A 24238-nucleotide genomic window follows, 5' to 3' on the forward strand; every position below is an offset into this window, starting at 1 on the left:
AGTTCGAACTCCTACATTCTTAACAAACAATAGTAACAACTACCACAAGTAAGAAATAACATAAGTTCCAATTACATGCGTGACTAGCAGTAGTTTCAACCACTATACGTATGAAAAATAGTAGTTTCAACTACAGCACTCCTGAGTCGCACTAGTACCAACTACTATAAACTATATAGTACCAACTATTTTACATATAAAAATATAGAAGTTCCAACTGTACACATGACTAGCAAGACATGAATGAAAAACAATGGTTCCAACTACTGACTAGCAGGTCAAGCTCATACACATATTATCGGTCACCAAGACCGTAAATCAAAGGAGTAGAAAACTAAATATAGATATATTTACTATTCTGAACAGATGCTCATCTTTGCTCATAATATTAGTTGCTTTATTATGTTTGTCAAAAACATCATGCGCGAAACTTGACGAAAATTTAACGGTTACATGCATGATAAACAATAGTTCCAACTGTCAAATGTGTATAAACTAAGCTATTCACTTTAGTGTGTTTATTGTAGTTGTAGTACTAATTCTCAGTAAATTTAGGACAGTTTGTATATTAAATGAGTTGAGACTAGACTTTATTCGATTTCCAATTTTGTTTATAACTGCATCCGATACTAAAACGTATATTTTTAGTGCTCATTGGTTATAATGGAGGCGATGACAGTGAAATTTAAGTGACAGCTTAAGTATTTACCAACTTATACCAACTCATCCCAATATAAATCAGAATAAAATATACAATGGTCTACAAGGTATTAGTTGAAATTTTGTCATCTTTCAAAAAATACATTATACCTTGTATTTTTGTACCATACAAATATATAAATAATGGTGTAAATATAGTAAAAATTAACTAACATTAAAAAATACATTTATAAATTTGTCATATTGTGGATATTAAGCTTAAACCCCTTCTTAAATTGATTATTACTCAATTTTGTCATAAGCATATACTCACGTAATGTAAATATTCATTAAATCATACCTTACATAATAAAATGATATAAAATAGATATACACTGTATTCTCCATCATTTACATTACATATTTTATATGGATGCAACATGTTAAAATTATTTTCATGACATCGACCAAAAAAAAAGTGCTAAAATTCGGTGGTTATTTTGTATGTTGTGCACGCTCAATTTGCATAGTTTTCAGAGTCGATCGCATTTATTATTTACGCAGTTGTTAAATCATGTATTCTATTTGTTCTCTCTCTCCTTCTCTCTCTCTCTCGTTTCACTTTATTCACGCTACCTGTTTTATACGTTTCTATTGCATGTATTATTCAGCACGCCGAAACGGCGAACCGATTAATTATTCATCCTTTAATTACGCAGGCAAACAATGAAAATTAAATGACAAAAAGTATAAAAAAAATCTAGCACACACGAAGCTTCAGAATGAAATGAAACTTGTATTGTTTTCGGAACCCATATTAATAGTAAATCTTATAAGATACTAAGTTTGTTTTCTAAAATATTTCAAAAGAAACAAAAACATATACAAAATTTCTTCAAAAGAAATTTAATGAAATGAAAATCTAAATTATTTTTTTGCCAACCCAAAATTATGCACATGTAGTTTTTACTATTTATTCTAATAAAATCCTAAATAATTAATAAAAGAAATTGCCAACAAATGCTTAGAAAAGTTAAACTTAATTAGAATCAAAAGCATAAAGTGTTAATTTATAAACATTATATTGAATAGAATGAAGAAACTGAACATTTAGTTCAATGCAGTTGTAATTATTAAAAATTAATTTAAATGAAATCCTTTGATAAAAAAATTTGTTTCAGATTGAATAAAATATAAAAATTGTGATTATTTTGTGTTGTGCAAAACATCAAAATATCCATTTATTATAGTGTGAAAAACAATATTGATTTATAATAATGAAATGAATATTGTTATTTATGTATTTTATGTTTTCAAAAGCATTGTGTAGAACATTGAACGCAATGAAATTGCTTGTATAAGAGCACTTTTAACAACAACTAATTGTACTCGTTGCGAAATTTTTGTCTGGCGTAGAATTGACTCTATTATCCGGTTTGCAAATGCGAAAAAGAATGGAAATGCAATGTTCTCTCGTCTCTTTTTTTCTTTTTGCTTCTTCCGTTTTATGTTTTTCCCGTTTTTTTATAGCACGCCCAGCGCATCCACCCTATTACGTTTTTTTTTTCTCGCTCCAGTTTGATTGAGGAGAATTAAATTAAAATGATGCTGCACGGAAACGTTCGTCTCTCCGATTCACCCTAGTTGCTATTACCTTTGTTCGTGAAATTCAGTGAAAACTGAGAGAAGGATAGATAATTAGTGACAAGAGTGTTTTTTTAATTGATCGAACAATGTGCACACAATGTGTCTCAATTACTTCATATATCTGTTTTTTTTATGAATTTATGATAAAATATTATATTTTTATATGTAAAGAATGAATTTTTTTTCCTTATGTATTAATGTTTGGCCAATAAATTATTATTATATTTGAAGTTTTTTCAAACGTGAGTTATTTAATTTCTTCGTTCTCTAACATAAAGCTGAAATAAAAAGTATCGGTTTCCGAACAGAATTTTTGTCCTTATTACAGGCAAACTGAGATGATCGCCTGAGATGATCATCAGTTTTCGTTAACGTTATCTAATATTAATTCAGATTTTAAACATTTGTTCGACAACCGAATTACTGTTATAAGTCATTTTACATTAATGTTTATGGTAGAAAATATTTATGATTGTCAAATAATACGGAATTCCAACAGACTTTGAAATTATGTTCGACAACCAAAGTTAGTTAATAAAAAATATTTATATAAGAGTACAACTAAGTGCAATTGCCCTGTATAATAGTTCTGTGTTTCATGTGTTTATTATTTTGGTACAGTATTGTTCGTTAAGTGAAGAGTTGTTTTCTAAAGTTTTTATATGTATACATTTATCATATTATAAAAGAACCTTCTGTCCGTGGATAGACACAGAAATATTTTCAGACGTCTCATACATAACTGTGACCAAACAAAGAAAAGTTTTGAAACTTTTTTTTAACAATAGCAGAAACTTAGTACATGAGAAACATGATTTTCTTTCCACAAAAAAATATAATTCTATAATTGTTGCAACAAATAATGTTATTATTTTTTATAAGAAACATTGCATAATTATATAGTTTTAAAGTTATAATCAAAAGATCATTATTGTTTTAGACGAAGGAAGGAAGGTGCAGAAAGAAATCGTTGGGATTTCAAAGATGTCGTTTATTAACTACATCTTACACCGATTACACTTCTATTTAACTAATAGTGTCTAACTAATGCTACTAATCTATCACTAATTATAAACTAATAATGATCTCCTCCATGCTTAACTCCTCCGAGCTAAGCTTCCTCGACAACTTCATGGTGTACATTGCTGACACATTTCACAACCACTGTTGCGCTCAAACAATAATCGTTACAAAAACAAAGCGTCTTATTTGTTTGAGTTTAGAAATGAATAAAGGAAAGCAATATAAATACACACTTTTTATCTTGTAAATGAATATAATTGATGTTTTTATTAAATATGATTTAAAAATATAATTTTGGCAGACAAATGTATGTTTACTGTTTCAATTAAGTCCACGATTATTTTGGTTGACAAATGTTTGTTTTCTTTTTTAATCTAAACCAATTTAATTTTAATTAACATATAAATGTTTCCTGTTTTAATCCAATCCTTTTTAATTTTGGTTGGTAAATGTATGTTATCTATTCCAATCTTATGCAATTTAATTTTAATTAACATATGTATGTTTTCTGTTTCGATCTAATTTCATTTAAGTTCGGTTGACAAATTTATATTTTATGTTCAAATCCAGTCCAATTTAATTTTGGTTGACAAATGTATGTTTTCTGTCTCAATTTAGTTCAAACTGGGTTGACATATGTATCATTTCTGTTTCAATTTAGTCCAAATTATGTTTTGTTGACAATCGTACATATTCTGTTTCAATCTAGGCTAATTTAATTTTGATTGACAAATGTATATTATCAGTTTAAACCTAGTATAATATAATTTTATTCAAGAATTGTATATTGTCTGTAACAAACTAGTCCAATTTAATTTTGGTTTACAAATGCATATTTTGTATTTCAATATTGTTCATTATAAGTCCAATATTATAAATGATACTATAAATGAAGTATGATATTATGACATGACATTTGACAACCATCTGTCACTTTAGTAATGTAAAAAAATACATACATCTTGAATCTAAACTTAACTTTTATAAGTGAATTAAAAAATATTGTCTTCTTGTTAATCAATTTTCATTTAGATTTAAATCATTTTCCCCTACATTATAATTACATCAGGTGGACAGGGTGACGTGACTATAAAATGCGTGCTATTAAAACTTATATATTAGTAACATGATCAGCTTCCATAAGTACATAAAAGTTGTTACATACAGTTGACATACTTTATATCAAATGTCACGCATAGTGACAACATAAAAAAATTACCAATCGATATACTCTAATTATAATTATGAACCATGATAAATCACCACAGCTATTTTCTTGCTTCAGGTAATGTCTTCGTCATCGCCGCTATAATCACCGAGCGAAACTTGCAAAGCGTTGCCAACTACCTGATCCTCTCGTTGGCCGTCGCAGATCTTCTGGTTGCGTGCTTGGTGATGCCTCTGGGTGCGGTGTACGAGGTCAGCCATGCGTGGACCTTGGGTCCAGAACTCTGCGACATGTGGACCTCCAGTGACGTTCTCTGCTGTACCGCATCCATCCTCCATCTGGTGGCAATCGCACTGGACAGGTAATTCTTAAAATTTATTTCCTTTCATTTTCATTCCATTTCCGTGCGCGTGCAATTTCCTTTTCCTTCTGGTCCTCTGCCTTTCCTTTACCGTTATTTATTTATTCACCCCCGTATATTAGGTGGAGATGCGAAGGTTTGCGCGTAAATCAAAGCACTCCGCTTCTCTGCGTAATATTTTTTTTCTTCCTCTTTTGGTTCATTCGCCCCGGTGTGCGTTGACCGGGGCTGCTCGTTTCAGATAATTTCACGGTCTATTAAATTTCCGCTACTCACTTTTTTCTTTCTGTTTGTTCCTGCGCCATCTATGGTGATATTATAGAAAAAAAAATGAATGCCCGATGGAACGTGTGTGAAATTAACCTTTACTTGCATTAATTATTTAGACAGACCTAAAGGAAACTTATAAAGCAGTAGACTGAGATGATTTCAAAGCAAAATGAATGAGAATCTAATCGATTTATTGGATTCAAATTTTTATAAATATCTGCGTAAAGAATTGGCATAAATCCAAAGACAGCCGTACTGAAACCAGGAAAAGAATCAAATAAGTTTTGATTTATTTCGTTTACTTCATTTTCAAAGTCTTAAACGATTCTATACTGGATCAGTATCAGTTGGTGCTGTTTGCAAATATTCTTTCCCGATATCCGGGATTAAAAGTTTGTTGAATTTTATTCAAAATATGTTTTCTTAGTTGATGATATAGATATTTCCAATATTTATAATTACATAGATTGTTCATTTCAATAGTTTGTGATAATTCTTAATTCTTAAATTCTAATACATGTTTTTGCGGGTTGCCGATGGGATGCAAATATTTAATTTGCTAAGATGATCCTTTGTAAAGATTCACTAGCAGATGAACAGGTTTCATCACTTGCTTCCACTAAATCACTGTATTCAAATTCCCAATCTGTGTCAACAAAATGTACTAAAAATCAAATCTATTACATATTTAGTGATGAAGTAATTGATTTTGAAAGAAACTGCTGATATTTATAAGATTTGGTCGTCTGTTTTAAATTTTTGTATATTTTTAACATTATTATTGTTATTATTACGTACCTAATCAACCCTGGAATCTGGATTACAAAAATAAGTTAATATTCCGGGAATGGCCATGAAATTATTACAATAGTACGTAATAGTAGTAAAATATACTTTTTAAATATAGATGTTCACAAAGAAAATTCTGTGAACAAATATTCAGTATTGCCCTAATGTATATAGAGTACACTTTGATATAGAAGAATAGTTCTTAGGTTTTTCTATTCATCAACCTTTCTACTACTTATGACATATTGAGTTACAAGAAGTAGAGACAAAAGTATTGAATTCAATATATTGTAACATGTATAATTATTACATCAGTCATGTAATCAGTCAAGAACTTTCATATATAAATATGATATAACTGCTGATGAAACTAGTAAAAAATAGAAAAGGTTAACGGAATCAATCCGATCAATACAATGAAGATTTTAGAAAACTCGACACTAGACACAAATGTTTACAATAAAAAATCATAATTGAAGTATTTGCAGAAAGTAAGAACCCGAAACAACATTTGAAAACTTAAAATCTATACATAGAATACCAGAATAGAAGATGTTTATTCATACTCAACAGGTCAATACAGCACTCAACCAGATGAGGCGCAACGTGACAAGATGTTTGATGACATCTCTTGTCAACAAAATATACCATCTCAAAGGAATAGTAACTTCTGAGGTCGAAGAAAGATTAGCAGTAGACAATCTGTATATAAAAACAGGAAACTATCCTCTGTTTGGACACGAATGAAAAACATCATTCAATTCTGACGTAGAAGAACTTCTTACGAAGAATAGTATCGATCTTATCACTTTTAAAGAATTTAAAAAAGCTTCCATAAATACATATACTCATACCTCGGTTAACGCTATATCTGATAACAAAGTTTCGATATAACGAACTTAACAATTTTAAACGTTGTATTAGAAATGAAGTTGAAATTAAAAAAGTTCCTGCCATAAAATGTTGTCAAACAAAGATTGATGAAGATGCTTAAGTAACATTGAAGAGATCTTAAATGTAAATTATCCTGATTTAGGAAGAAGTGTTATTGTTCAACACAGATGCAACAACTCCGTATAGATTTTTAAATGATGGACAAAAAAAAGCATAAACCATCAACTCATATTTAAAATGTGATTTCACATCTTTTCTTTGATTAAAATAAAAGCTTTTCATTTTCTTTACGTACTATGGCCTCAATATGTTTACTTCTGAAAATGAAGTTTCGCTTAATGATGTAATTTCGTGGAACGCTTTCTATTTGTTACTGCACCATATTTATTCATAAATATTTGCATATTATTCATATTTATAATAACAAAATTATACTCTAACAATGTTTCTGTCATGCTTTGAATCTAATAAGAATTTCTTTTTGAACAGTTGTCACTTAATTTCACAAATGTACTTATAATTACATTTAAATAAATGCATTCAACTATAAAAATACAATGTATTATTTTTCATGTTTTATATAAACCAAATTTGAGTCGATTACTGAAATGATGTATTTTATTATTTATTTTAGTCTATTTTCACAAATACCATCCGGCCATGACACAAACATTTAATTAACTACATTGTTTTCATTCAAATATACTCGAAAATAAAATTGTTGCCGTATGAATAGAAATTTTCTATATATTTTGATGTTATTGATTTATAATATCATTAGTTAAATTATTACAAAATTATGTAACGGTTGTTAACGATACTGAAAATAATCAGAAAATTATAAACTCTTTATGATTCAACAAACACTTATTCTTTGACATCAATAAGTATAATGTATAAATAATTACTAATTGTAAGAATGTACCTCTTGCAAAGGTATTGTTATGTGTATAGTGCATATAGTGATTTCAAAATAATACCTATGATTAATGTACTACGAAGAACAACGGACGTAACATGAAGGATAAACCTGGTTGCCTTACGGGACTTAGAATAGGCTTACAACAGAGGGTGTAAACGAAAGCAGCGAATATTGTAAATTATAAGATCCTCAGTAACCTAATAAACCTCTGTATAAAGATTAATTTAATTCAATGACAAATATAAATTATTTATGAGTTTTTAAATATTTAAAAATGAATAAATTAATTGTTTTCTTTGTTTGTTCAATTTAGGTATTGGGCAGTCACGAACATCGATTATATCCATCACAGGACAGGGAAGAGGATAATGATTATGATTCTGGTGGTGTGGTGCGTGGCCTTCTTCGTGTGCATTGCTCCGCTGCTTGGATGGAAGGACGAGCGCTGGGGAGAACGGATAGAAAAGGATAAGATATGCTTGGTGAGCCAGGATATCGGGTACCAAATCTTCGCAACGGCCAGCAGCTTCTATCTTCCTTTGCTGGTCATCCTCATCCTGTACTGGAGGATCTTCCAAACGGCAAGGAAGCGCATCCGCAGACGACAGATCCTAACTAAAGCGACGGAAACGGTGAAGGATAATCCGGCGATTGGCGGTATTGCCGGAGGATTAGCGGCGGCGAGCGGAACCGGTGGTATAGCCGCAGCAGTCGTAACCATCATCGGACGACCTTTACCTACTATTTCAGAGACGACAACGACGGCTTTTACGAACGTATCCTCGAACAACACCAGCCCGGAGAAAACGTCGTGCGCAAACGGATTAGACGATCCACCTACCACCACAGATGGCGGAGGCGGCGGGCCCGGTTGCTACCAGCAGCCCCAACACTACCCGGTGAAGAGGAAAGTCAAGGATTCGGCGGACTCGAAGCGCGAGAGGAAGGCCGCCAAAACTCTGGCCATCATCACCGGTGCCTTCGTGATGTGCTGGCTGCCGTTCTTCGTGATGGCCGTACTGCTGCCCATCTACAAGGATCTGTTCAAAGAATACGTGATCTCGCTCTTCCTCTGGCTGGGCTACTTCAATTCCACCTTGAACCCGATCATCTACACGATCTTCAGCCCGGAGTTCCGGCACGCCTTCAAGAAGATGCTGTGCGGCAAGCACTATGCGCGCAGGAGGACAAGGAACTTTGGCATACGTCATCTCCAATGATGTCGGCAGAGTGATGTCTTGTCTGTGGAGCCGACGGCGGCCAGACTGGCCGTTGCCGTCACCTCCACAGCCCCCGTCGCCGGAACCGCAGGCGGCGGGGGCGGCCGCAACGTCACCTTCAAGTGTGACTGATACGAGGGGCACGGCGGGGACAAGAGATCACTGCGGGTGCCGCAAGCGATGGACTTCGGCGAACCCACCAGCAGCTGCATGGACACCGAAATCACGGAAGTCCTCGTGCGAAGAGTCGCCTTCGAATTGAGCGAATTCTAAAGAAAGGAAGAAGAAGAAAAAACAACTGTACATAACTATATACAAATTATATTTTAAAAATGTTAAGAGAATCCTTACAAACAAACAAACAAATATATATATAATTAATCTTATTAATTATTTATATATAGACTGATTAATTTATCGCACCGACCAATTGAATTTAATCGTAAAGCAAAATGACGATGATCGCAAGGAAAGAAGGAATGATACCGACATAATAATATTCTACATTCTTCGAAACAAAAACAAACTACTTAAGTGTTCCCTAACTATTTAGCAATAACTATCAATTCTCAATGTTGTAAGATTTCTACTTCTACTACTAAAAACTAAAACTACTAAAAAACATAAACTAAATATCTAGCGATTAAGTTTTAGATAGGAAGTAACAAATTATAATTACTTAAAAAAATCCTCTCCAAAACAAAAATCCTAAAACCTAATATTATATTTTAGGTGAAATCATTATCTAGATTAATTTGTAAATACTATAAATAAATTTAATTAATAACAACAACAATACAAAAATCTATTTGATGTGTATATTTGTGTGTGTGTGTGCATGTGTGTATCAAAAATTACGCAATAATATTCGAAATCGATTAATATTAAATATCAAGTTTACATGTGATGTACAATCAACAGAGCGATTATATAAAATATCTGTAGGGTTATATTCATTTACTTAATTTCTCATTTTCTTTTCGTAATTGAGTCTGGCGGGAAAAAATAATTGATGTTTCAAAAAGGAATATTTTTGTATACGTCGCTGGATTTTACGATTTACTTATTTATTTATTTATTTATTTTAATTTTGAGCCTTCGGAACTTGAGGCAGAGGATGGTGGAATCGAACAGGTGATATGATAACTATTAGATTATTTTTTTAGTTTTGGTTTCTACTTTTGGTTTCGTTGCGTTTTTTTACTATATATATAACTGTGTTACCAGATATAAAATTGTGTATATAAATATATTATATATATGTAATAAATCTTTATTACAAAAGCTTGTTATTTTTTCTCACTCCAAATATTTAGTTGTTAACATTTTGATCGGCAGGAATTTCTTTAATTTTTTCTTAATTTTTATTGTCTTCATTATTATATATTGATGTATTCCAAATCCACCACTAAAAAACCATCATCACCTTCCGCATATATGGTAATGGGTTCAATTAGATCCGTTCCCATGTCCAAACCATCATCGGATCTCCCAGTTACAGTTTCTTCTATTTTACTATCTTCACTTACTTCGGACTGATCATATCCATTCAAGATATAGTTTAACTGGTCTGTTAATTTTCCGTTACCTCCACCTTCTCCATATACTTCAATTAGATCCGTTCCCACGTCCAAACCATCATCGGATCTTCCAGTTACAGTTTCTTCTATTTTAATATCTTCACTTACTTCGGACTGATCATATCTACTCAAGTTATAGTTTGACTGCTCTGCTATTGTTCCGTCATATCCATCTTCCGCATTACCATATACTTCAATTAGATCCGTTCCCACGTCCAAACCATCATCGGATCTCCCAGTTACAGTTTCTTCTATTTTAATATCTTCACTTACTACGAACTGATCATATCTACTCAAGTTATAGTTTGACTGCTCTGCTATTGTTCCGTTACCTCCACCTTCAGCATTACCATATCCTCTTGTTCGATCCGCTCCCCTATCTGAATCACCATCGAGTCTCCCAATTACAATGTCTCCTTTTATAGTAATATACTTATGTTCTTCGTACTGAACACCTTGATTGTTTCCAATTGTACCACCTAAACCACTATTTCCATTTAGGCCTTTAACATTATCACCATCATCACCGTTCTCTTCTTTATTATCCTGTTTTCCGTTCCATTTCTGCTGTCCGTCATCCAAAAATGACGGTTTCTCCTGACCGCAACTCTTCACGCACCTATTGTCCCTCTCATCCAAAATGTAATCCTTTTTACAAGCACAACCCTTTTTACGATGCAAGAAATCACCCAAGCCTGATATTCCCTTTGATTGACACGTTGTTAGACAAGTGGAACAATGCGATATCTCCTCGTTATTCTCCTCATCGCACCAACAATCCTTCGAAATAAAATTGGACAATCCTAAAACGAAAATGAAATTAACCATATTGTAGTTTATTTATAAATATCTACTTCTTCTCTTGGTGCAATCCTTCCTCTTGACACAATCATTCCTCTGCTCATCGAACACAAATCCTTTATTGCATTCACACCCCAAATTGCAGCACTTGGTTTTAACGACTCCGTGATGACAGGTATGTATATTTTTCACACATCTTCTGGCCGTCGAATTCTTTGTACATATTGCTACAAAAATATACAATTTAGTAACATTTATTTACCCCTTTTTGTAATTAATATTCACAAATTTCAGCGGTGTTCAACCACACGCACAGAGCAAGTGCGAAGAGCGCTAATATCGTTTTCATCTCAAATCCTATTACTTGTACTTTCGCAATTAATTTCAACTCAAAGTTGCAATTCCAGGTACTTTCGACCTATTTATATGTTGCGTTCATAAGAAGTGCGACAATAGTGATAGTGCACCAATTATTATAGTTAAGATATTCCTCAATTATTGTTTACCTTAATAAAATTCGAAAAGCAATTACTACTTTTAACAACTTACGTAATAACTGCTTACAAATGTTAATGTTGTTTTGTTGTTTCATGCAACAATTAATACTAATTGTTGAAAGTTTCCATTTGTTACTTAAACTTCCATTCCTAACTAGATAATTATTGATAAAATGCGTAGCTTAATTTGTTCAGTAACATTCTAAACATAAGAAAGGAAATGTTTTCATGTGTTAGCTTGGACACATTTCTCATCATTCAATTGTGACGCGAAAGAACTTCTTACGAACAACAGAATCAATACTATTTTATATATTAAATAATTAAAAAAGTGTACACGTTACCACAAATACATACATTATTAACTCGGTTAACATTACCTCTGATAACGAAGCTTCGATATAATAAAGTCTGCAATTTGAAGCCCCATTTTAGTCAAAAATATTCCAATTTAAGGTTAAAGTTCGACAACCATCTGGTGGGAAGTTGTTCAAATTAATAATTAATAGATTTTAAAAATGTTGATGAAGAGAATGTTAAAAATATTGAATGCAGAAGTTGATGGTTTATCACTGGATTTAGAATAAGTTTTTAGCTATGAAGGTAAAGAAATTTAAGGCGAAATTTACAATTCTTGCCAAAAAAATGTTAATAAATAAAGATTTATAAAGGTAAATGACATTGCTTTATGACGTTTTATTTTTTAAAGATCCTGATTTAGGAAGAAGTGTTAAATAAGTGAAGGAGAATAAAAAAAGGCAAAACATCAACTTTACACTCATATTTTAAATGTTGACTGTTTATTTGATACAACTTGTTTTTTTGTTTAAAAAAAGCTTTTCATTTTCTTTACGTAGAAACATATCCTACGACAAATTTGTTGCCGTATTTCTATTCATTTTCTATACATTTTGATTTTATTGATTTATTTAACTAATGATATTATTACAAAATTATGTAACGCCTTTAACAACCGAAACAAAAAAAAATCTGAAAATTATAAACTCATTATGATTCATCAAACATTTATTCTTTGACATCAATAAGTATAATGTATAAATAATTACTAATTATATGTATGCACTTCTTGCAAAGATTAATGTACTACGAAGAACAACGGGCGTAATATGAAGGATAAACCTGGTTACTGGTTTTGGTTACTGGGTCTGGCTTTAACAGAGGGTAAAAACGAACGCAGCGAATATTGTAAATTACAAGATCCGCAGTGACCTAACAAACCTTTTATAAAGATTAATTTATATTCAATTACAAAAAATGTAAGCTGTTGAAATATGAGCTTTTAACTTATTTGTTAATCCATTTTAATATTTTTCCTGTTATTTCAATAAATTTCTTTCTACAATTGAATGCCATAGAGCACAATAAACTTGTTGTTTTTTTCAGCAGTTCTCCTTTATTATGTTATCCTAACAAATTTTTGCAAGTATCACTTAGCATTGCCCTGTTAAAGTAAATCGACAACATCATTTCTGTTGTCTTGCTATAACTGGGGGATTTGCACCTTCTGCGCTCCATACCATGGACTGCTACTTGGTTTTCGGATCATACTTATAGAACTAAGATTCATCACCCGTTATGATTTTCAAAATTATTCAAGAACTAGTGGACGAAACGAACACATGTCTTTTTTTGGTCGTCATCATCGATCAGATTTCTTTGTCTAGCCTAAGTGATGACTTACCATTCGCGATACAACCATGACATTCAAGCCCAGTTCATCACCTACCATTTCCTTCACGAGGTTCATCATCAACAAAAAAATGTCCGGTCTGTAAACTTTGATACCACTTGGAAATAGTCACAAGGGATGTGCAATTTGGCATTCGTGAAAAATGTGCATATGTTTGAAGTCAAAATCCGAAGAGAATGACAAAACGAATTTCTTTGTGAAGATGAATAAATTAATTGTTTTCTTTATTTGTTCAATTTAGATATTGGGCATTATATCCATCACAGGACAGTGAAGGGTATAATTATTATGATTCTGATGGCGATATGCGTGGCCTTCTTCGTGTGCATTGCTTTAGCCATCTTATATATTATTTAATTCATCTAATACATATTTGACCATATGTTGCTTTTAATCGCGGACTTCTATAGTAGATTATCTAATATTTGCGTTAACCGAGATATGACTGTATTTTTGTTGTTTTCAGTATTTTTGTTTTAGAGAAAAACGTTACATACTTTGATAAGTTGAAATAAATGCCCCTGTAAGCCTTAGCTCTTTCGTCATAAATGAAGGTTACAATTTTGTAAACAAAAATGAAAAAAGTATTGCACATAAGGTTTAAAATTGCAGGTGAAGTTTTTACATAGGGTTTAAATTTGCAGGTGAAGTATTATACAGCAGATTTTAGTTTGCAAGTGAAGTATTATACAGAAATATTATACGTGACGGTTGAATGCAGGATTGATGGTTTCAGTGAGTACGGTGAGAATCGGATCGTAGTAGTTGGAGCATATTGCAAGTATTGCCGCGGGGAATGATAATTTAATTTGAAGGGTACGAGAGAAGCATTTTCCTGAAGGGAACTGAAATAGTGAAGATGATAATAGGTTAATGGTTGAGCCAGCCTGCCATGAAGGCTTTTAATGTGGTAGGTGATTTTAAGGGTTTTTACTAAATTGTATAGATATTCCGACGAGTTACTGAAAGGGAGAAGCAGAATTCTTCGGATTACTTTTCTTTCGAATTGCACGAGCCTATTGATTAAGTACTTTTATTAATTCTTAAGAGCCCTTTTGCACACAAATTTTTCAATTACAAACAATATGGGTAAATTACCTGTTAAACAAAAAATGTGGTTAATTTTGATTTTCTATGGGAATAATTTGGGATGGAATATTGCCTTCTTCTGCACGTTTACTTTGCCGACGTAACCAATAGTTTTCTGGCATTCGTGAGAATCATTCACAAGTAAGCACAATTCGTTTGATTTGCAGGATTTGCAGTTATCTTGTAGGTTAGACACTGATGATGAATAGTATTCATTATTATTCTTCTTCGCATTATCGATCATATCATCTAAACTACTGCCGTTACCGTCATTTTCTTCAGTTTGATCTTCTGCAGTTAATATACTTCCATCTATATTTTCATCTACGTTTTGATTATTATAATTATCATCACCGTCCTCATCCTTTTCATCATCCTCCTTCTCGTCATCACCATCAATTGTGTCATCTTCACCATCATCACCATACCCCGCTCCAAAAGATTCTTCCTCTTCTATTTGAGCCTGTTCTCCATTCAATTTTAGCTGTCCGTCATCAGAAACCGACGGTGTCTCCTGACCGCAACTCTTCACGCACCTGTTGTCCCTTTCATCCAGAATGTAACCCTTTTTACAAGCGCACCCCTTTTTACGAAATGCATGCAACAATTTACGCGCACCTGATAATCCCTTGGACTGACACGTGTCCACACAATTAGAACAATGCTTTACCTTCTCATTGTTCTCTGCATCGCAATGACAACCTTTCATTTTTTTCTTCAATGATCCTAAAACGAAAATGTAAGTATCCAAATTACATTTTAGTCCAAATTTCTACCTTCTTTCTTAATGAAATCTTTCTTCATAACACAATCTTCCTTCTTAACGCAATCATTCCGCTGCTCATCGAACACAAATCCTTTGTTGCATTCACACATCAAATGGCAGCATCTGCCTTTAACGACTCCATGACAGGTATGCACAGTCTTCACACATTTGTTGGCCGTCGAATTCTTCGTACATATTGCTACAATAAAATATAATTTGGTAACATTTATTTACCACTTTTTTATTTAATACTCACAAATTTCAGCGGAGCTTAAGCTCGCGCACAAAGCAAGCGCGAAAAGCGCTAAAACCGTTTTCATCTCAAACCCTACAAAAGTGAAATGAACCTTTCGCAATTAATTTCAACTCGTAAGAGTTGCAATTCCAGGGACTTTCGACCTATATATATATTGCGTTCATAACAAGTACACTAATTAAGTGCGACGGTAGTGATAGTGCACCAATTACAATAGTTTTTTTTCTTCAATTATGTTTTCCTTACTAACAACCGAAAAGCAATTGCTATTTCGAACAACTAACACAGTAACCACTTATAAATTTTAACGTTTTTTTTTTCTGTTTCTTACAACAATTAATATTATTTTTGTTTGTTATTCTCGTGACTAAAAGTATACTCCAACTAAATAATTATTGATAAAATGCATGGCTTATTATTTGTTCATTCAATGGTAGGTATATAGGCACACCTCGATTGACGAAACTTCGTTTCCAGACGTAAAAAATACTATGGCCAGAATGGGATACATTCTTTCTTTTTCTTGAAAATAAAAATCTTCGAGAAACAAAGAAAAGTTTTATTAAATAAACAGTCAACATGCATTTTAAAATGTGAGATTAAAGTTGATTGCTTATGCTCTTTTTTCTCTTTCATTTAACAATTATCTGTACGTAGTTATTGTATTTCATCACTTAACAACTTAAATCACTATCATTTTCATTAAAAAAGAGTTAACGTTTTTAATATCAAAAACCTTTTTAAATTTTACGTTATTACCATTTCTTCATTTTCTTTGTCTTCATCGAAACTTATTGATTGAGCCATCTAGTTAACTTTATTTATAATTTCTTGGATGTTATTGTATTTTTCTGGTACAACTTCTAGCCATATTTTACAATAAATTAAATTTGAAATTTCGGACATTGTTTTATCGAAACTTCGTTATCAAAAGGTGTATTATTCGTAACATAAATGATACTAAAACTTTCGTTCCTAAACAAATGAGTAACAAACACACAATAAACAAAATAAAAGATGTTCTCTTCCAAAAACATTGAAAATGATTATTTTTTTAGAAACATGTAACGTCTTAAACAATCCTTATTAACTATATTATTATATTCTTAATTGCTTCTATATTTTTTTTATTTCAATAAGAAAAAATCTCTTCATTTACAGAAAACAGTTTATATTTTTATAATAAAACTTTATTTTAATGTACGTATTTGTTATAAAAATAGCGGCAAACCCTCAGAATTAATCATGGTAAGTTTCACTATGGAGCAACGAACGAAAATGGTCAAATTCTTTATTACAACACAACAGTCAATTGTTGAAACATAGCGCTCATCGCTGTCATTTTAAAGCGATTAATTCAACGTTTTCCTTATAAAATTGAATTAGTGCAACAATTGAATTCATTTTATGGAGGACAAATGTTAATTTCGAAAATTTTTATCTTTGGGGTTTCTTGCAAGCCACATATCATTGAAATGCTAAAACTAAATATTGAGCATCGAGTTTAAACAATACAGTCCGAAATACTTAGAAAGGTCTTGGAAAATGCAGTTTTGACCGAATCAGAAAATGGATATCACCTGTATGATATAATTTTTGCCAATTGATTTGTAACAAAAAATACATTAATTAAAAATGTCCAATTGCCAAGTTTTTGTTTTAAACAATATTTTAAAAGTTTAGGGAAAACAAACCAGTTTACGATATCTGGGCAATCCTTTACTTACAAACTTATAACATACATCTGTTACGGTAAAAGTGCGTAGAAATGTATACATATACCTAATGATGTTGATAAATGTGTATATGTTTACGTTAACATACGCGCATGTGCTTGTCACTAATAAATAGATACAAGCAAAAGACAATTTTGAAAATGAAGTAGTTAAAATGCAAAAAAAATGAAATTTAAAATTCCTGCATTCTGAAATAAAAGATGCCGTTAAAATACCGATACCAGATGTACAGAGAGGTTAACAGTTCCCAAAATGTAATATTGGCTGTCCATGAGAATAAACAATGTTTGCATACCTGTCATACGTTGGAAAATGTATACATTTACCGTTAAAAGTAGAAATAAAGCTAATCTCAGATATAAACTCAAATTTACCAACCAATCTGCTAAACGAATACACCTACAAACGAATACACTTTTGAACATATATATTAGGAAGTTTCTGTTATTTATTAAAAATGTTCGTATCATTTTATATTTAATGCAGGGCCGGCGTAATCTTAACTTTAAATTAACTACAGCAAACTGCTTTAGGTTTTAGACTAGATTATATACCAATCTACTTCAACCTAATAAGCAGCTCAATGTTATGTTCTTAAATTATTTGTTTATTTTTCATCATCATCAAAATCTATTAAGAAAACATTCAATTATTTTCAATCAATCATTTAAATATATGTTAGAAAAAATTCATTGCAATTTAAAATAAGTTCTATAATATCTGTAGATAATTATAGGCAGAGGCAGAACTGCAATACCGCTGAACCCCGCAATAAGAAGCCAACATGAAAAATTTTTCAAGGTCCTCGAATAGTAAAACTAACTGGTATCTAAATCAGTGTTTCTGAAACATTTTGGTCCGCGTCCCCTTTTGCACTTAAAAAAAATTGCAGAGGGGGGACAAAGATTTGAAGTTCTGCCATTGTTTATAGGAAACTTTATTAATTATGATTTATTTAATTTAAATATTATTACTGAACATTTATATTTGCAAAGTGTTATCGATCAGTGTTTCCGCCTTTTTAAATAATATTTAACTAATAATTTAAAAATAATATATATAAATCTCTTCAGGCGCTAATTCTATACCTTTCGGGTTTAACAGTCAATTTTGTTGGTTTTTGGGAATAGAACCAAAGACCTTTCGTATCAGATTTTCACGATACAGGCGACCATAGCCAATTAAATATAATAAATGTGTTCGATACTATAGAATCAATAGTATAGAATTTTGTTTAAAAAAAAGAAAAAATTGAAAAAAATTAATAACGACTATCTTTGTTTCAGAAATACAAGTAGGAAGCATTATATAATAATCGTAGACATACCAAGGTTAACGTTATCTCTGATAAGAAAATTTCGATATAACGAAGTTCGCATTTTCAAACAAAATATTGCCGGAAGTTGTGAAATCCATTTATTTAAAAATGACGATGTTAGAAATTTATAAAATTCAGCATCCTATTCGTTTATCAAGGAATTATTGTATTATAAAAAAAAATGTAATAATTATCACTTGGTAATAAACTGTATTATGTTTCTACTTACTAAATTAATTAAAGATATGGCTCTTTGTGCAATTCAATTGCGATTAAAAGGGTAATTTGGAGTTATTATTATTATTATATTTTCCATTATTGGGCTCATACTTCCATTGTTGAAATAACTGAAATTCAATATTGAAATTGTTACTGGTAATTGTGTCTTGTGGATTGCCTATATAACGAACAGCTGTTTATTTGACGTTTTTGCTTTGACGGCAATGGTGTAAACAGTGAAATTATGCGATGGAGTTTGCTGTTTTTGTGCATTTCCTGGCGCTCCTCGTCGGGGGCTTCTGCAGCGACATCACGCAAAATGTCTTTGGGAACGTAGTAGATGGAATGCCGGCTGCTTTCGGCGATTTCAACTCTGACGAGCTGACGGATGTCTTCGTGCTCAGAGACAAAGGTAAAACAGTGGAAATCCTTCTATCCGCGGAGGAGGAGCCTCTGCTGAGGCCTGCGAAGTCGCTAAAGTGTAGCTACAAGGGGCAAATCACTAGTGTTGTACCTGGTGACTTTGATGGGGATGCTTTCATGGATGTTCTCGTAACCACAATGGAAAGAGGTAGCAACACAGGCCTCACTCACATCCACATCAACTGGGGTGGAGCACACCAACTGAATTGCAGTAATGAAAGTGTACCGATTCTCAAGATAACTGGACAACCTTTGGCCATTGATTACAATCAAGACATGATTATCGATCTGTTTGGCATGGATGAACATAAGCAGAGGATGTTTTGGATTTTCAATAATAACAGAACTGCACCAATGCAAATTCCCATGGATGGGAGTCATGTTGAACTTAATAATCCACATGCCCATGCATTTTTAGATTTAAATGATGACAACACTGCTGACTTGTTTTTAACAACAAAGGATAACTTTGAAGTGTGGTTTGGGCATGAGAAACCCCAAAAAGAGTTTGTGTTTGGTTACTCGTTTGATCATCCAAAGGATATTGGGCAACCCATGTTTATTGATATTGAGCTAAGGGGTCGCATGGATTTGCTGGCTCCAGTTTGCTATGATAAGGAGTGCAAGAATAGCACTTTGCTAGTGTATTGTGATAATAGTTGGCACAATCTGCAGGTGGATTTTAAGGACCCCAACAAAGATGTTTGGATGTTTTATCGAAAGGGCACAATATATACGAATTTGATTACGCTGAGGAGCGGTGATTTTAACATGGACGGATACCCAGATCTGCTGGCGACTTTGTCCAAAACACCAGATGGGGAACCGCAGACTTTCATGCTGGAAAACGTCGCCTGCATCACCGGATGCGGAAACTTCACTCGCACCTACGCCATCCAATGGAACGCCCTCAGCCCTTTCAAGGGTGGCACCGTTCTAGGCGTGTTCTTTGATTTCTTCCAAGACGGTATCCTGGATGTGATCCTAGTGCAGAAGAATGGATCCGAATATAAACCGGTGGCTTTCAAGAACAGCCTGGATTACGACGCGAACTTCATCAAGGTCATGGTGTTAACTGGTTTGAATAACAATAAAAACAACCCGATGATCATGGGAAGGGTAGGCAAAAAGCGCAGGACCTATGGTAACAAATCGATCATTCGAAATTAGTTTTTCAGATTGTAATGATTTCATTTTAGGAACGAATTTGCCTGGGCCAAAGGTGGCGTACAGCACGACCACCCAGGAAGGGAACAGGAGGCACGCCGTCTCCGCCCAGTTGCCGCAGTCTGCACACTTCAGCCTAAATCTGCCGTACAACATATTCGGTCTGGGCAGAGCCCCCAATTTCGTGGAGAACGTGACCGTGGGCTTGTCCAACAACTCGCGCCTCTGGACGCAGATCATCCCCAACTCGCAGATTGTCGTCATCCCTTGGCCCACGGATCAGCCGGCCAAGTGGAAGGCTCAGCTGTTCGTTACGCCCAGCAAGCTGATCCTCACCTCTGTGGGTGCACTGACCGGCGTCTGCGTCCTCATAACCATCATCATCGGTGTTCTGCACTGGAAGGAGCGCCAGGATGATAAGAAGGAACGCCTATCGGAGTCGCACAGATTCCATTTCGATGCTATGTGATTATCTAAAGCTCATAAAATAGTTATTTGTTTTTTATTAATTATTTTAATCTAAGTTAATAGTATTTATATTGTATAAATAAATTAGAAATTCTATTCGAAATATATCTAAATTGCACTGACTATAAAAATTAACAGTGATATTGATAAATATACATTATTTTATGAATCTATTATTGGGGAGAAAAGCAGTTTTGAAGGAATAAATACTACATAAATGTACACCAACCATTCCCCAAATAGTTATATTTTATTTTTCAGTTACTTAATTTTCCAGTGACAAATTTTTAGTTGAAAATATTATAAAATCAATTTTGCAACGATTTAATCAATGCTTTAAATCAATGATTTTGAGAGTTTAATGACAATCTCAGTTCAGCGGTAACAATAAGTGTGGTAACTAACGTCAAATAAATATATTTTGTTATTATTTGCTTAATTTCTGTATATTTACCTTACATTACAATTGTTATATCAAAAGTTATAGACTATATAGTTAAAGATTATATAAAATTTTGAATAAGGTTTTCAAATAATCAAAAAAGTGGACAATAATGGTGCAGGGAATTTTAGAAGAAATTCGCTGTAAAGATCATATTATTTAATTCGATGATCTTATTAGAATGCGTGATTATCGACTAATTAAATAAAACTTGAAGTATTTTTAAGATTGACAGCTCATAACAAACAAACGTTATGTAACACAACTCTATACTTTGGGTCATTAGAAATACCATGGCTTTATCTTCAATTTATATATTCAATGATCAAATTGTCTATCATGGTTGTCCAGTACTTAAATAGAAGGTGAATACTATTCTTTACCAGGTCGTATTTTATTGCTAATTTTTTACAGATTATGAAACAAACCAAAATCAGTGGGCCCATTTATAATCAATTTGTTTATTTAACGATCTAATTAGCTAGCATGATTGTCACGAAATTAAGGATGTGAAAACACGTCTTTTCAAGCTATAGCTATTATTATATTGCTCAACTTTACAGATTATAATACTAATGGTGTATAATACAACGCTATCATTTGAAATATCATAGTTTCATCTTGATTTTGATATTCATATTCAATAGTTTGTGTGGTTGACGAACAAATAAATAAAACGTAAAGGCAGCGCATTTTCAAGTTTGACAGCGTATAACAGGCAAACGTTAGGTAACACAACTCTATAATTCAGGTATATTTAGTTATCTAATTACCTAGCATGGTTGTGTAAGTAATGAAATAGGAGGTAAAGGCACTTCTTTCAAGCTGGTATTTTATTGCTCAACTTTTACAGCTTAAGCGAATAATATACAACTTTATAAGTTTATTGTAAAATCCATAATTTTATCTTCAGTTTACGTATACATTTAACTAATTAGATTGTTGAGTATTTAGTAAAAATCGCAATATATCAATCAATTATTGACTTCCATAACAATTGTTACATAAAAAGATACGCGAAGGAATGCCGTTTCTAATGTCATAAAATCATAAAATATTTGTATAATATAGTAATTACTTAGGATGTTGTCCTAGAAGACTTAATCGAGGAATGACTAAATGGGACTAAACGAGGTCTTAATATATTAGATTTTTATCAATCCTATTATTATCTAATTATTTACCAATATATTCATATCAAGCATTAATTAATTCAAGATCTTTTAAAGATAATTTAATTAATAGTACTAAATTAATGTTACAAATTTTCTCAATTTAAATTATTTGGCTTTAGTAGTTCATAAGATTCGATGACTGCGCCATCTCAGTGACCAAATCACAATTTCTTTAACAATCCTTTGTCCCTCTGTCCTTGCTGTGATGTAAGAATCCACGTGAAACCACGTTTCTTTCCCATTTTGATCTTCAAAGCACGCGGATCAGTTGACTGGAGAGTAAGAATGTTTTTTGATCAAGCGAAAGTACGAACACATCTTGTGTTAGGTAATTATTTATTTGTCAATTTAAAATGCTTATACTCTAGTATGATTTCTGTGTGATTTGTAGGTTAAATTTTACATTGCATCTATGTTTTACAGATAACGGTTGATTATTCCAATTCTCTTGCAATCTGCAATTGAGTAAGTACATTATTGTTTATTTAATTAAAATACATACAAATTATTGATAAAAAAAAATATTTTTTTTTTTGCAATATTCAAGACATGCAACTTAACAAAAATTAATTTGGTATTTTATAACTTATCATTTGATGTTTGCATACGCACATGTTTGTGAATTCATTAATTTTGGTGATGAGAAAAATGTTAATCCCTTGATACATAACTATGATAGGATTCTTATAGATAGTAGATTCTGATTTATTATATTTCCATTCCAAAAAATTGTCTTCTAGCTTTCCTCAGTTTCTAATTAAATCTATGATTATTTCCAGATAGTTTTAATCAAATGGGAATTGAGGAAAATTTGAGGCTTACAAGAGGTATGTGAAAATGTATATTAAATGTTATTTTTTAAATATGATGACATTGTATGGGATTACTTGATTTATTAAAAAATGATAGAAATCACATTGATAGTAGATCTGATTCTTATTAAAGTTTCTTTTATTATAGCTACAAAATATTTGAATCTTAACAGCTTGTTTCTACTTATTACAGATTTCATACTTCTTGTGATTCCATCAATACTTTTGGAATTCCAATGTCTTAAGGAAGAAAAGGTAAACATGCTTTTAATATTAAATTTGTAACCAAAATTTAAATTGTATGATGAATTTTATTGGGATCACTTGATTAAAATACTATGAGAGGATTCACATTGATAGTAGATCTGATTTTAATAGCTATGTTATATAAATATTAGCTTCAAAAAACATTGTTTAACAATTTCTATTTGTTGCAGACTAAGGAATCTGATTGAAAATAGATTTTATTAAATCTACTAAAAAAAAGGTAAATAAAGTTTTAAAAATTAACAATACTACATTAAAATGAAGGAATTTGGTGATGAGAAAACAGACTAATCCCTTGATAAAATACTATGAGAGGATTCAAATAGATAGTAGATTCTGATCAATTCCAATAGATTAATAGTAAAAATTATCCAGGTGTGCTGAAATATCTTTAATTCATATGATTTCTATTGTTTCAGGAAATCTTATTAAAGCTGAGAAAATATATTAAGAAACAGGTAAGAATAAAATAAAAATGAATAATTTATTAAATAACGCTAAGCGAATTTGGTGATGAGAAAACAGACTGATCCCTTGATTAAATACTATGAGAGGATTCAAATAGATAGTAGATTCTG

At 32.0% G+C, this 24238-nt stretch overlaps 4 protein-coding genes and 1 long non-coding RNA gene across 5 annotated transcripts in view; 3 read left to right on the forward strand and 2 right to left on the reverse strand.

Annotated features, from left to right (window-relative positions):
• The window catches only part of LOC108562032 (5-hydroxytryptamine receptor-like), a 48906-nt gene extending 39955 nt beyond the window's left edge, over window positions 1–8951 (forward strand). Inside the window, exons 2-3 of the mRNA XM_017920208.1 lie at window positions 4595–4838; window positions 8027–8951. Coding sequence (XP_017775697.1) covers window positions 4595–4838; window positions 8027–8933 — 1151 coding nt within the window. The 3' untranslated portion in view covers window positions 8934–8951. The remainder of the gene's footprint in view (window positions 1–4594; window positions 4839–8026) is intronic.
• A 1324-nt stretch (window positions 8952–10275) lies between these two features.
• Window positions 10276–11684, reverse strand: LOC108562025. The gene is made up of 3 exons (XM_017920201.1): window positions 11600–11684; window positions 11368–11541; window positions 10276–11316 (listed from the first exon to the last, which is right to left on the reverse strand). The coding sequence occupies exons 1-3, from the start codon at window positions 11661–11663 to the stop codon at window positions 10313–10315; spliced, it is 1242 nt and encodes a 413-aa protein (XP_017775690.1). The 5' UTR covers window positions 11664–11684; the 3' UTR covers window positions 10276–10312.
• Window positions 11685–14591: 2907 nt separating this feature from the next.
• LOC108562023 (anaphase-promoting complex subunit 6-like) lies at window positions 14592–15765 on the reverse strand. Its single transcript, XM_017920199.1, has 3 exons — window positions 15634–15765; window positions 15388–15576; window positions 14592–15337 (listed from the first exon to the last, which is right to left on the reverse strand). Exons 1-3 carry the CDS (start codon window positions 15695–15697, stop codon window positions 14655–14657), a joined length of 936 nt encoding a protein of 311 aa, XP_017775688.1. The 5' UTR covers window positions 15698–15765; the 3' UTR covers window positions 14592–14654.
• A 3327-nt stretch (window positions 15766–19092) lies between these two features.
• Window positions 19093–21018, forward strand: LOC108562031 (T-cell immunomodulatory protein). The gene is made up of 2 exons (XM_017920207.1): window positions 19093–20473; window positions 20529–21018. The coding sequence occupies exons 1-2, from the start codon at window positions 19156–19158 to the stop codon at window positions 20963–20965; spliced, it is 1755 nt and encodes a 584-aa protein (XP_017775696.1). The 5' UTR covers window positions 19093–19155; the 3' UTR covers window positions 20966–21018.
• Window positions 21019–22756: 1738 nt separating this feature from the next.
• LOC108562029 lies at window positions 22757–23856 on the forward strand. Its single transcript, XR_001891041.1, has 5 exons — window positions 22757–22909; window positions 23005–23046; window positions 23361–23408; window positions 23587–23648; window positions 23831–23856. It is a non-coding gene; the product is annotated as an uncharacterized LOC108562029 (long non-coding RNA).
• The last annotated feature ends 382 nt before the right edge of the window (window positions 23857–24238 follow it).

This window comes from Nicrophorus vespilloides, unplaced genomic scaffold (genome assembly GCF_001412225.1).
Source record: "Nicrophorus vespilloides isolate i.1.1-1 unplaced genomic scaffold, Nicve_v1.0, whole genome shotgun sequence".
NCBI lineage: Eukaryota > Metazoa > Arthropoda > Insecta > Coleoptera > Silphidae > Nicrophorus > Nicrophorus vespilloides.